This window comes from Nesoenas mayeri, assembly GCF_963082525.1.
Source record: "Nesoenas mayeri genome assembly, chromosome: 3".
Lineage (NCBI taxonomy): Eukaryota > Metazoa > Chordata > Aves > Columbiformes > Columbidae > Nesoenas > Nesoenas mayeri.
Window position 1 is genome coordinate 100,081,819 of NC_137544.1, and position 14,057 is coordinate 100,095,875.

The 14,057-nt window shown below is 37.7% G+C and overlaps 1 protein-coding gene across 1 annotated transcript; it reads right to left on the bottom strand.

Moving 5' to 3' along the window:
• Positions 1-13,764, bottom strand: BPNT1 (3'(2'), 5'-bisphosphate nucleotidase 1). The gene is made up of 9 exons (XM_080343004.1): positions 13,631-13,764; positions 10,263-10,387; positions 6,856-6,960; positions 6,514-6,621; positions 5,968-6,016; positions 4,914-5,005; positions 3,723-3,920; positions 2,664-2,769; positions 1-1,280 (listed from the first exon to the last, which is right to left on the bottom strand). The coding sequence occupies exons 2-9, from the start codon at positions 10,377-10,379 to the stop codon at positions 1,132-1,134; spliced, it is 924 nt and encodes a 307-aa protein (XP_080199130.1). The 5' UTR covers positions 10,380-10,387; positions 13,631-13,764; the 3' UTR covers positions 1-1,131.
• Between the last annotated feature and the right edge of the window lie 293 nt (positions 13,765-14,057).

The window sequence follows — 14,057 nt, forward strand, 5'->3', positions numbered from 1 at the left end:
AAGAAAGTACTGGTACCATATATCTATATAAATTCTAAGATGGCTATAGAGCTCCATTAATGTGATTACAAATACGATCTTGATGTCTAAACTTGGAATAATTAAGTGCACAAATTTTACCCAAGAGCATCCTCCTGAGGGTAGGGGAGATAGGCTCAACCCATCGACTGGTCGCAAAAGTCCTACTAAACTGTGCCCTTGACTTCTGAGTGATGGTGTCTTCCCCCCACCCTTCCTCTGTTGTTAGGGTATTTTATACTATTTTCTATGTTTAGGTGGAGCTTGAGTGACTCTAGTCATACATACCTTTGTTATTATTTGGTTTGGAAATCCTCCCTTCAATTTTTAAGGTAAAAACCTTACTACGCATGCTTGAAGGTAGGCTGGAGGCAGGTGTCCTTTGAGATGGAGGTGTGTTTTCATATTATAATGAGATTATGAGCAATATTCATCCATCAGACAAATTTCTGGCTCAGTAACTAGGAATTTGGTCAGAAATGAACATTTATCCTCTTTAATTGACAGCAACTATAACTTATTTTCAAAACTTGCATCTACCTAAACTAGCATTCTACCATCTGCTTCTTGTACATGTGCCTTGTTAACACGGCCCAGCCATGACACCTTTGTATCACTCAACCCCCCAAGTCTTTTAATTGATGCTACATTGAGCTTCCTCAGGCACTACCAATTAAGAATGCAGGCCAGGTGTGTGGGGGGTGATTTCTTCCCCACTGTGCAGCTGCCTTATATGCTGAAGATGTGGATATAGCTTTATTCTCAATAAGTATATCCTTGATAATTAGTTTCAATAATTTGCCCTTTCAGTAATTATGCCACAATTAAGTACAGTCATACCACATGAGGAATGAATACTCACAAAGAATATCAAAAACTACTGTTGAAGAAATGTTACTGGTTTGGATGTTGTCTTTTAAATACAGCAAGACAATCTGATCCCTTATATACCTAGAGATGCTGTAGGTAATTTTGAAATTATTGAACACTTTAATGTAAGAATTCAGTTCAGATTCTATACAACAAAATTCCAAGCTTGATTATCTTCTTTCTTTCTTTTTCTCCAAGCTCACTTTCTCAGCCTTGCAGGCCAAATGAAGACGCTTCGCTGATTTAAGGCACAAGAGATTGTTTAACGGTGTTAGGAATACGACTGGCATAATAGTCATAATTCCTCAAAGTGGCAAGGACCCCAGCTGAATTCATGTGTTTCACTTCCTTGTTATACTGAAATGAATTTCCATGGATATCAGTTATCCTGCCTGAAAAAAAAACATATATATATATATTCTTGCAAACAGGAGTTGGGGAGAGAGATTCTATTTTATTAGTACAAGTGATATAACAAAAAACCCCCAGTCTTTCATACACATGCTGTCTTCAGATGTGAAATACCTTTGCTCCCAGTCTAAGCACAACAGTTTTTTATTGACTGAAAGAACTAATGGTTTTATTTTCTTCCAGGAATACTTAAATTCCTTGTGTTTCAGTAAAACAATATCTCTTACGGATTCATTAAAATGCTTCCTGAGTAGTTTTTACATTGGCGCTTGACAAGAAGGAAAGAAAAATCTTTAGTTCAAGTAAAAGTCAGAGTCTGTACAATAAACTCTTAACATAATATAGAAGCACCCCAGCTGGTTTTAAGTAAGTTTCTAGAAATCACTTGGCAAGAGCAACACAGATCTTTATGCAAGCTAATTTAACCACGAGATACCTACATAACAAGGAGGCTAAATACAGCCCTGTGCTGCCCCAGATTGGTTGGTTTTCTTGTGCTAACCTGTTTAAAGCTATCCCAATTATCAACAGTAGAGACTGCAGAGGAGTTAAATAAGGTCATTATGAAGCTTTTTATTCTTGCTTGACAGAATTTGGGAGATCAAAGCCCACAGTTTTAGCATATGGTGGTAGGTCTATCAATGTGAACAGTAGAAAAAGTATAATAAAAATAATCATTCTTATATTCAAATTCTTGTCAGTGAGACTTCTTGTAACTTTTGTAACCACTTACCCCCTAGAAAGGTGAAGTGGCTTATGTTGGGTGAAGACCACTAATTTTACGAAATTGCATGAATGACTCAATTCTGGAGTGTGTACATCTCAGGAACAACTGTATGATTTGGCCTACTTTGGTTGTTTTAAATAATTCAACATCCACATATTACATAATATGTTACTAATAATAAACTACTATATCCAGTTAGTAGGACAGTGTGATTTTACTGTGAAATAGTAAGAAATAGAAAAAAAAGAGTAAAAAAGAGTAAAAAAGCCATTTGCTTTGAAAATATTGAAATTACTATACTGAAAATTTTGGATTTTGGCTTTTCAATCATTTGACAGTTATTGACTGTATTAGTTCAGGGCAAAACAGATCATCTCACGCTTTCCAGAGCATAATTTACTGCTCCTTTGGAATTACTATTGATTTCAAAGGGCTCAAACTCCTAGTGAATTGTGACTATTTAAAAATATATACATACTGCCATTTTTCTTTCCAAAGACATGTTTGGAAGGTTTTTGGGGTTTTTTGTTTGTTGGGTTTTTTGGGGGTTTTGTTTTGTTTTTCCTATAAAAAGTATAAATAACTTCAAATTGATGCAGTTCCATTTATCTTGGAATTTTGAATGCTATTAACTTACCTCCTACAGCATGTAGAATAGCTTCAGGTGCACACGTATCCCATTTCTTGCATCCAGGACTGGCAAACACATAAGCAGATGCCTTGCCTTCTATAAGTTGAATGATCTGTTATGAAGAGAAAGTCGCAATCATTGCAAAGGATCCAGGCGTTTAGAAACGGGTAAAAATAACACCAGGAAACAGGCATTAGATCACTGTCAGAAAAGGAACACCAGCCATTTCTAATATTACAATAAATTATATTAAGGTTTAGAAAGCTATACCGTATTACCATTCTGCATCATCTATTTTTGATTGTTATAGATACAGTCTATAGGATGAAAATCTGGTTTTAGTTTCAGAAACAAGGATTCCCACCTTGTGGAAGTACTACAAAAATAAAGTGGAAACTATCTCCATGTTGTCTTGGTGCCATTTTGGGCCTTGCATTTGTTGGAAGAAGGAGATTGGAGGGTCTGTTATTGACAACCATGACAAAACTAGGCTTTCAAAACTGTAGCAAATGAGTATTCTGTGTATGCAGAGAAGGTTTTCAAAGGAAATATCACTGTTTACTTCTGGTTTTATCCTTTGGTATGTGCTTCTAGATAGCTGCAACAAAAACCATCTTAACATAGACAGGAGGAAATGCCTAAAATTATGTTTAAATTGTATTCCCATTTAGTCATTCTGGTCTTATTTTTTATTTTCTTCTCTAGAAACAGAATATTGGGGAAGATGGATCTCAGCCATGGCCAGCATGGCCACTGTTACAAATAAACCTGTACCAAATTCTGACTCTGTGCCCTATAGCCTGAATGCTAAGAGAGAAGTTGTGCTGGGGAAGGAGGACAAAGTCTCCGCCACATTCATGCAAGTAAGCAAATTAGTTATTTAAAATTAGTTTCAATAATTTGCCTTCAAGCATGCGTAGTAAGGTTTTTACCTTAAAAATTGAAGGGAGGATTTCCAAACCAAATAATAACAAATTAGTTATTTAAAAAAATATTTTTCCTTTCCTAAAAGTAATAAGGTTTCTTTGTCCCAACAACAACAAAAAAGATTCGGAGTTTTCATACCTTGTTTCCTGCCCCTCCGACTCTGATGACACTGTCAGGGTTCAGGGCACTGATGCAGTCATTTACAAGAGTACTGCTGTGAGAACGAGTGGTAACAATGATGTGTTTCCCAGCAGGTGCTTCTGTGAGCTGAAATCCAAAGGCACCCATGCCCAGGACCCCCCAGATTGTCCTGCCCAACACAGCATTAGCTCCTGCCTAGGAAAAAGGTACACAGCTCCAAGTAATGGCTTATCACAGGGATCAACATTTAAAGCACAAGTGGAGAGAAGTACCTAGACAAAACTTTGCTTATTAAGGAGTATAATATTACTACTGGGATATACATTTAAACAGTGGCACGTAAAAAGAACTACCCTAGAGCCCAGAGTGAGAAATTGGCTCTCTTTCCCTCTAAGGCAATGATATCATTTACTGTTTTCTTATCTGTCACATTGTGGTGATGCATTATGTCCTGCGTCTAATTACTGGCAAATTAATATTTGTGTATTTCTCTACTTCATGCACAATCCGTAAGTGAAGATATTGTCACTGTCATTCTATACATTTCATCATAGATATCACCTAGAACATATAGAATCAGCTGATGATATGCATTACATCAGATTTTTCTTTAAATTCTAGTGAGTGTCACTAATCAGACTGCTTCATGAGCTTTTCAACCCCTCACAGATAGTACTGAAATAATGTCCAAACGTGTAAATGCCTGTAGGTTGGACTTAGACCTGAAACCCGGCCTGATGCACTCTAACCCAGCTGTCAGTGACAGGTACGCTTGTTTTATTTAGGGTTGCATATTTCTGGCAGTTACCACACATCACAAATGCGCCTATTGCATGGATTTACTAAAGAATTTCTAGCAAAGACTGCAAAAATAACAATCTGTAGTTGTTTAACAATATGTACTTTGTATGTACTGTAGTAATATGTATAGTATGTACATATTATATGCTGTATTAGTGCATTACACAAGCCTTAGGGTTTAGTGTGGCTGTTAGTAGGTCCCTGAGATTCAGTTCCTGGAAACCAACACTCATAATTTTATATATTCAATAAAAACACCACCACTTTGTATTACAACATTAACTCCACTACACACTGCTTTTCAGTTGAGACTGTGCTAACTAGAAGTGACAATTAGAAATCATCTAATGCTTTTAAACATTATTTTAAATATTTTAAACTTAATACCTCGTAGTTGTAGTATGGCTGGTTAATAACTCCTGCTATTGCTTTGCCTCCATAAGCAATTCCAATTAGAACTGTTACGTGATCAAGGAGACCTGCACAGAAATAATATCAATGTAGTCATGCTTGAAAAAGAGAAAGTATATATATAAAAAAAATAAACCTTCAATAAAAGTCCACAAATCAGTATGCAGGTTGGTATCTTAAAAATGCAAATACTAATAATGATTTTTCAGGTGTAATAGGTTGGTTGATGTGATTTTTTTTAGTCATTTAGCCTTCAGGTCTGCAAAAAAATATCCCTTTATAGAATTCTCTTAATATAACTATATTATAAATAATAGACAACTAAATAGTAGTATATTATGACATTCTTCTATAATTGTGGTGTGAATTCTTTAATGGTATTCAAAAATAAGAACTTGTTGACAGCTGTACATCTCTTTCCCTGAAAACAGGAAAAAAAAATCTGCCTAAAAGATTTTACATGAATCAACCAAAAGATGCAACAAGAGGCTAAAGTAAGGTTTCAGCATATTGTTTCTTCTTTTTTTTTTTTTCTTCATTTTAGGGTTTATTTCAAATTAGGCTTTGCTGAAAACATTTTCTTCCCATAACTAAAGAATTATGAGTTAGGGGAAGATGTTTTATTATTACAAATACAGATGTGGTATTTGGGTTGCTTGAAGAGGAGGATGTATAATTCAGCATATTGCTGTGCGAATGGGAGATTTAGTCCCTCAATTCAAAGTATATGTGAAATTGTAAGTTTGACTAAAAACTTAAGACAACCTGCCAGCAATCAAAGGTAGCCCTTTGCTCCCTGAAATGATGAAAACTGGTGGACACTCAGTAGCCCATCAGGAATATTCAATACTGGTTAGAACTGAAATGAATGATTAAACAATTCCATAGAACTCAAAAAGTACAGAAACAACATCAACCTTACGAAACAATATTGTATATAAATTCTGTCATAAAACCATCTACATGTACATGCTGCTTTATTACATTGCTGTAATTTTTTTGAATCAGCAGAATTAAAAGAGAGGCCTACCTTCAGTGTACTCCTTGGTTCCATCCAAGGGATCAACCCATATTACAAGCTTTAAAAATAAGAAAAATTAATAAATACAAATCATGTACATTATCCAAGTATATATAATTAATGTAATGCGCTTATTTCCATACAGTAAGGAAATAAAATATTCAAATTTTTAACATTATGACTGAAGCCTACAATAGAGTTTTACACAAAAAAAGCTTAAAAACTGACTGGAACTTCCCAGTAAACATCTTAATAAAGGTATGAAAGCTTAAGCTGAACATGGACATTACATTACTTTATGTCCAAAGTAGATTCCTTCCAAATAAAACTGAATAACAAGTTGTTAGAAGCAAATTTCTATTTCCCACTATTGCACACAGAGATATGCAGCATTTCCAGCTCTGGAGATGTGATTCTCATGGTATTTCAGTTTTCAAACCAAAAAAGAAAAAATCAGCAACATTGAAATAACCTTTTTTCTTAATACGTTCTTAGCTGAAATCAGTAAGTAATAGGGACAGTGCATAACATGAAGACACACCTATAGCACATTACCTCTTCCTCTTTAATTCCTGTGTACTGAGCAGGACAAGTTTTCATCAGTATTTCTTCAGAGTGACCATCTTCTATTAATTCCTCATCTACATCATCAGCGGGCAGGTCCTAACAAAAGGATTCCCAAAATTATTAGAAAAATATGTTGGACTCATCTTGATTTGCCTTAGAACTGTGGATTTGCTTACAGCTTACTTGATAAAGCTAATGCAGTGGAAAGATAAAATGGGATGGAAATGATTTTTTTTTTAAACCAGATCATTTCCTAAAACCTGCCAAAGCGAATTCCACTGCAAGTTACAGTAAGTTAAATTGTTAGCATGAAATCAATTTGGTACTTACTTCTTCTCCTATGATTGTCACCTTGGGAAACTTCCGTGCCAGGGAAGCACAAATGCTCATTTGTACCAGTCGATCAGCTTTGGTCTGCAAGTCATTGGCTCCGGTCTGTCAAAGGAAGGACAGGATTTTGTGCATTCCAAAAGAACAACAACAAAAGAACCCCATGGCAAATACAACCAGGCTCATACATCACTCTGAATATCTACCTTGTAAAGAAAAGAAGTCTAATTTGATAAATTATCAATCTAGTAAGTGATCTTGAGAGAGGCAGGCTAAAAAATGAACAAAGCAGAGCTAAGATATGATATCAGAACAATATTTATGTGCTGTGTTCTTCTCATAGAATCACAGAATAGTTTGGGTTGGAAGGGACCTTCGAAGCTCATCCAGTCCAACTCCCTGCAATAAGCAGGGACATCTTCACCCAGATCAGGTTGCTCAGAGCCCCATCCAGCCTGGCCTTGAATGTCTCCATGGATGGGGCATCTACCACCACTCTGGGCAACCTGGGCCAGTGTTTCACCACTCTCATTGTAAAAAACTTCTTCCTCATGTCTGGCCTGAACATCACCTCCTTTAGTTTAAAACCATAACCCTTTGTCCTGTCACAACAGGCCCTGCTAAAAAGTCTGTCCCCATCAATTGCACTGGTGCAGTTGTACTGAATATAAAGTCTAGCAGAGAAGGACCAAGGAGGGCCAAGAAGCTACAGGGAAATTGAACTGGACAGTAACACCCATACCTTTTTTTTTCAGCAAAAATACTAGAGAAAAAACAGTGGATTTGGCGTCTCAAGATGATATGAAACAATGACTGAGAGCCTTTCCAAAAGATGTAGCCAAACACAGGTTGCCAGATGGGTTACAGTAACTTCTTCTTAAACATCAATAGCCTACTGTATACTGGAAGCAGGTAATTTATTAATGCTTTCTTGCCTTGATCTTCATGTATCTATGAACAGAGGAGCCCTTTAGGTTCAGAGACAGAGTCTCAGTAAGAAGTACTTATGATAGTACAGGAATTAAGCAAACAAGTTCATCCAAGGAATCAAACAAAAATTGTATTTTATCTGCTTGTATCTTATTTGGTGACAACATGAAAATTGTTTTATTCAGCTACAGAAAATAGCCATAGGAATGGAATATTCCTTTTAGGATCATGTTATGGGTTAAATTTTACATGCTCAAAACCTAGTCTGTCCCTTATCCAATTGCTTATTTTTAGGAAACCTGGTATTTTTCTTTGAAATTTCCTTCTCATCCCCTAATATATTGGGTCAAATTTAGCACTGACTTTAGACTTGGCAACATCAAGTTATTGCAGAGAATGTCCTTTGTTCCAGGACACCAACCTAATAAAACAGTATAAAGCAGTTCTTCAAAATGGTCATCAATAATGTACGAATCACTGGACAAAATGTCTACCTATCAATTGTAGGGATGGGGGTTACGGGGAGGAGTAAAAACACTTCAAGGAGAAGCAATACAAATGGAGAACTTGGAGTTGACTGGGGAAAAGAAAACTCTGGATATCAGGAGAGGGAGGAGCGGAGCTAGCCAAAAATTTAACTGAACTATCCTTGAACTATTTTTCTGCATCTAGATAAATGGATGGAAGGTCGATTGTGTTGACGGAAAAGGTAGACCATTGTCTTCCTCGCTTTTCTAACACTTTCTATAAGGCCAGTTGGACTTAGTCTTGATGTTTGGTAACTGCGGGAAGAAGAAGAATGCTGAGAAGGAGCACTTTCTGCTCTCATGCACCTCCTCCCTCCGGACTGTAAAGCAAAGGCACAGACGGGTTCTCCTCCATTCTCTCACTTTCCTCACCAGCCACCTTTGATACGAAGTTTGCAGGAATTCTGAGATCGCTAGTCCTGCAAACAGGAGCCTCTTCTGTTGCTCATTGTTTCGGTCTAATTTTCTGTGTTTCTAGTATTTGTTTAAACAACAACAACAAAGTATAACAAGTCTTATTTTAAACCAATATCCGCTGTTACTTTTGATCATTTTTGTTATAAGGCATTTACAATTATTTACTTAATAGATTACAGAGCTTAAAATGTGATCATTTGTGCTTTTTTTAATATTAGAAAATTATAATGATTGAGCAATGGATTTCCAGTGTACTGGGAAAAATATTAACATACCTGCATTATTTTAAAGTGAAACTTCAATAAACAGATAGAGCCAGCATGTACTTGAAGTTAAAATTACCTTAACCTTTCTGGGCTCTTAAAAAATAAGCTTAATTAAACGTGCTTAAACATTTAAAATTAACTGGTTAATCAAACAAAGTACAGACAGTGCTTCCTTTGTACCTCTGGATGCAAGTATTTTAAGGCTTTCTTGTAGTGCAGGTGATTAGTTTTCCCAAGACCCGAAAAGCAGGTTATGTGGGAAAGTATATTCTACTTATATGTCTGAGAATCCTATTATGTATTCAAGTACTTTTGAAAACACAGATCATTGTTCTCCATTTTTAAGTCATTTTTCCCCTCATACACATGAATTTAATTGCTTAGAAAAAAGGGAATAAGAAACTTGGAAATGTTTCCTTAGTGTTGAATATAACTGACCAAATGGGGAAAAAAGGGAACTTTCTTTTTGCATCTACTGTCTGAACTGACAATAAAAGTCATAAAGGATCAGGCTTCTCTTCACAACTGGCTGAAAGGGCTTACTTTTAGAAAAATGTAAATACCAGCCATTACTTCAATGTAAAGGCCAAAAATAACATACGCATTTAATGCAGTCCATAATCTTGTGAAAACAGCTGTAAAACTAGAATTAACTTTAAAAGTTAATTCCACCTATTCTAGTACCATAGTCAAAACAAAGATCCTGCCTTATCAGTGCAGCTTACTAACTTACAGAAAATTAAGAACCTTCATGCAGATGATTGTAGTTTCATTTCTATTTAGAATTAAACGTGAAGCTCCAAATTAACTTTGAAAACCATGATTTACAATAAAATATAAGGTTCTTTTTTGTTTTAAGAAACTAAACACTGATTTATCCTAATCCAAAATTAATCATGGGCACAGTACTTCAAGCTGTACTACTGGTGTTAGGACATAGGTAGGGAAAATAATGGGAAGGAGTACATTATGAATTCTGCCATGCTATCCAAAGCTTGTGTTTTGTGAGGGGAATTGGGACAAAGTTATGGTGTGTTTCTTCTAAGTGTCTGAACCTTCTTTAGAAATACTGGTCAAAAGACACTTCTCCAGTGCTCTTTTAATTCCTTTAATAAGGAATACTTCTTTTATCAGAGAAGTAAGGTTGAGCAACTTGCATGGACTGTATTTCCCTCCCTAGCTGCTGATCTTCAAAATTGCCACTTTGACCTGTATCTAATTCAGCATTAATAAGAGACATTAAACTGAAATGAAGTAAAAGTAATACCTTTTCCACTATCCCCAGATCTCCTGCAGCCATTACATTTCTAACAATTGTCGCAGCTTTTTCCGCAACAGAATATGCAGAGGCGACCACACGCATGAGTAGAGCTGGAGAAGCCATGCTGAATGCTGCAAAGAAACAAAAAGCAAACTTGTAAATTTCTCTCTTCAAGAGAAGACAAGAAGGAAAATATTTTACATAACATCCCAAATGTATACAGTTTATTTAAGCTGAGTAGGAAGGGGAAAGTGGATTGCTGCCAGTGAATAGTAATGAAGTGAGCTTTGACTTTCTTAAAAGTACAACTAATGCAAACGCAGTGAAATAAAGTTATTTTAGACAAGATTTTTTAAATGTTCATGCTGTCTCTGACAGTAAACCTAGTTCTCATTAAAATAAAATATGGCATTAAAGAACAGCAGCAGCAGCAGAAACTCTTTATCATAAAAATTAAGAAAAACTGCAGCCTACACACAGAACTCATTTTGTACATTTTGAACATACGTTCATTTTTTTTCAAAACTGAACCTACAGACTTGGTTTTTGCCCAGATTCAAGTACAAGGCTACCAGACAGGATGACAAGAGCAACTTTACTTACTATTTTTATTTGCATAAATATAATATAAGCTTTTGCGGATGGTCTAACTGTGGACACAAAATAGGTTAATGATATGGAGATACTGCAAACACTGTGCTTGTATGTGGAAGTGTGTTCATCTAAATTTTACCGTCCTTTCTGTATTTCCTTAACTTCATTTCTTTGAGAAAATCTATTGCATCTTCCTTTCTCCCATCAACACCGCAAGTCTCATTCTTCCTGTTGTATCGTCTTTATATCTGTTCCCCAGAACACTTCAGTTCCCAAACAGAAGAATAACTATCACGCTCACAGTCATCCATCCCTCCCAGCTTTTCTCTACCTCAGGAAAAAGAAGTATTGATAACCATGCTGTATCCTTTAAAGCACAGAGCTAATTGCTTTTTATTTTCTCTTCGCTTTTGTCTCTCTGTGTACATTACATGCTTTTTGCATTGGGCTTACATGTATGATATACTTCCAAGTAAACACTTGAGCAGAGAGAGAAAAAAAAAATACTGAGGAACTCCTTAATCACCACATAGATGATGAAATATTAGGCTTCCCTCACAATCCACATTTGCAGCAATTGTCGCAAGTGTTGCATAAGCGGCAATAGGTCATTACACGATGCCTTTCCTTTCTTCCTTGAGAAATCTACTTAGTAAATTATCATTTAATGAGGCGATAAGGCTAGCTACTGTAGATTGTATTGATGTGACCTCAAGTTCATGTCTGTTTACAGCAAACAGCAATGTTAGACATATAAAAATCCCAAATGTAGCTGCTTAAAAGCTTTTTCAGTGTTTTATAAACACTGTACAGGTAACTAAAGGTCCGCAGATCTCTGAAGCTAAAAGGGTGGAATGATTGTCTATATATATAGAAAAAGCGCAGTTGCTACTGTTAATTATTATTTACTGCTTATGGATGAGGGCAAAGTGCTCAGGAGTCCTGTAAAACAGCCAAGGTCCATGCCCAAAGCACACGTGCTATCTTGGACTGGTAACAACAGTTACAGAGGAAATTTGGCAACACTACCTGTGGCACAAAGCACCTCTCAAGCCATTGAGAGTCGTAGATCAAATATGTGCCATAACAAATGGGAAAACAGATACTATTTTAAGTATATACCATCATGTAAAACAAGTTAACAGGAAGGAAAATTGAATGGACTAAATTCCATACTGAAAATATCTGGAAAATGAGTACTTCTGAGGAGCAGTACATAAATTAGAATATTCGATGGGAAGTTTGAGTTAAAGAGTTGAGCTCAGAAGAAGATAATTAAGATTTTATGCTCAGCTTCTCATTCTTTATCTGACCTTTTCCTGCACATTTGATCCTGCTTTGTAAAATGAGGTTAAAACTTACCTAATTGCTTTTAAGCCTTGATTTATTTAATGTTTGCATGAAATTTCAAAATACTCAGAAAAGAATACAGAAATACTACCTTATGTTCTTGAAGCTTGACCCAAGGTGTTTCTTGGGTACGTTTTTCTTGGACATTCTTAGGGCAAACAAGTCTACTTTCTGTAGTGAACCTGTACCTGAAATCTCTAAGCAAACCTTAAAGTTAAAATATTCTTATGAAAAACAAGATTTATCAAGAGAAACTGAAATGGGAGGTTTAACACTCCCTTCCCCCAATATAGAGTAACTAATCGATGAAGTGCAAAGTATGTTATTACCGCAAAAGGTGCCCTAGATTTTTACAGGGCTGTGTGGCACATTTTCTGGTGTTTTGGGGCTTTTTGGTTGGAAAAGCATGTATGCTGGTTGGCCATAAGTTTCTCATCACTATAACTTTCTGATCTTAGCTAGTTTATTTATAAGTTCATGGCATGTTCTTTCTGATGAGGGCAATGTCTAAGGTGTACTTCCACAATACATTCAAGAATATATTCCTTGCTTTGGACAAAGAAGTTTGACTGTTACAAAAACTGTACCGTTTACAAAGACTGCAGAGCAACTATCCCTCAAATTAAATTTGCATAAAACTTTCAAAACTTGTCCTTCAAAGACTATACATCCTTTCTCCTAGCCTAGCAACCAAATTGTTGAATATAGCGGTTTCAACTTGGCAAATCAGTCTGCTTTGGTACCTAGAAGAAACTTCTTCACGGTTAGGGTGACAGGACGCTGGGACAGGCTGCCCAGGGAGGTTGTGGAGTCTCCTTCTCTGGAGACATTGAAAACCCGCCTGGACACCTTCCTGTGTAACCTCATCTGGGTGTTCCTGCTCCAGCAGGGGGAATGGACTGGATGGTCTTTCCAGGTCCCTTCCAATCCCTGACATTCTTTGATACTAAAATAAATGCGTTCTCTAGTTCTTGTTACACATTTTAACTTTGCAATGTTTAAATATTACAGGATGGCTACAATTAATTCATCAGAACAAATCGCTGTCTTAGTGTCTTTTCTACAAACGTCTATTTTGCAGACTTGTCATTTCACCTGATAAAGGGGGAAAACGGACCTCACGCACAGCACGTCTTTACAGTGCTAACTACGACTTCTTCCTCTCACCTCTTCAAAGCCCAGGTGACTAGAGCTCCCTATTTCTTTACAATAAACTTTGACTCACACTTAGTAAAAGGTATTTATTTTTCTTCGTAACGCAAGGACACGGCGTTTCCCCTGCAGACCTCCAGCGGGAAAGGGGTTGTGCCCCCTCATTTCACCGCCGTGCTCTGAAGCCTTTTCAGTTGGTATTAAGGAACGCTGCCCGAGGCCAGCGGGGTTCCCGCGGGCGCCGGCACAGCCCCCCGTGCGGTGCCGCAGCGACTCACCGGCTCCCGCCGCGCTTGGCCCCGCGATCGCTCGGCCGCTGCCGCTCCTCTCCGCCTCGCACCGCTCACCGGGGCTCCGGGACGAGCGGGAGCCCTTCCGACCGCTCCCTCTCCCAAGCGATGAAGCGCCCGAAGTTCCCTGCCCGCCCCGCGGCCTCCGCGCCGGCTCCTTCAGGAAGCGCTCGCCGCTCTCGCGTCAGGACCGCGCCGTCGCCTTGACAAAATAAGCTCGGAACGCCCCAAACCCTTCCGGCTCCGGGGGAGGCTGAAGCGTTCCCCTGTTCCCCCGCCCTGCCCGTGGGGTGGCCCCGCGACAGCCGCTCTCCGCGGCGGGGAGGAAAACGCGTTGCTGTGTGACGCGTCCCTTCCCGCGGCCCGTCGCGGCAGCGCCGCTTGCCGTAGCGCAGGCGGAAGCAGTTCCGCAGCG

Excerpts from the sequence above, each read along its gene's own strand:
- BPNT1 (XM_080343004.1), bottom strand. The coding sequence starts at position 10,379 with ATGGCTTCTCCAGCTCTACTCATGCGTGTGGTCGCCTCTGCATATTCT. Across the intron at positions 2,770-3,722 it reads TCGGAGGGGCAGGAAACAAG|ATCATTCAACTTATAGAAGG; the intron begins GTATGAAAACTC and ends TCTTCATAACAG. Across the intron at positions 1,281-2,663 it reads TATTCTACATGCTGTAGGAG|GCAGGATAACTGATATCCAT; the intron begins GTAAGTTAATAG and ends TTTTTTTTTCAG.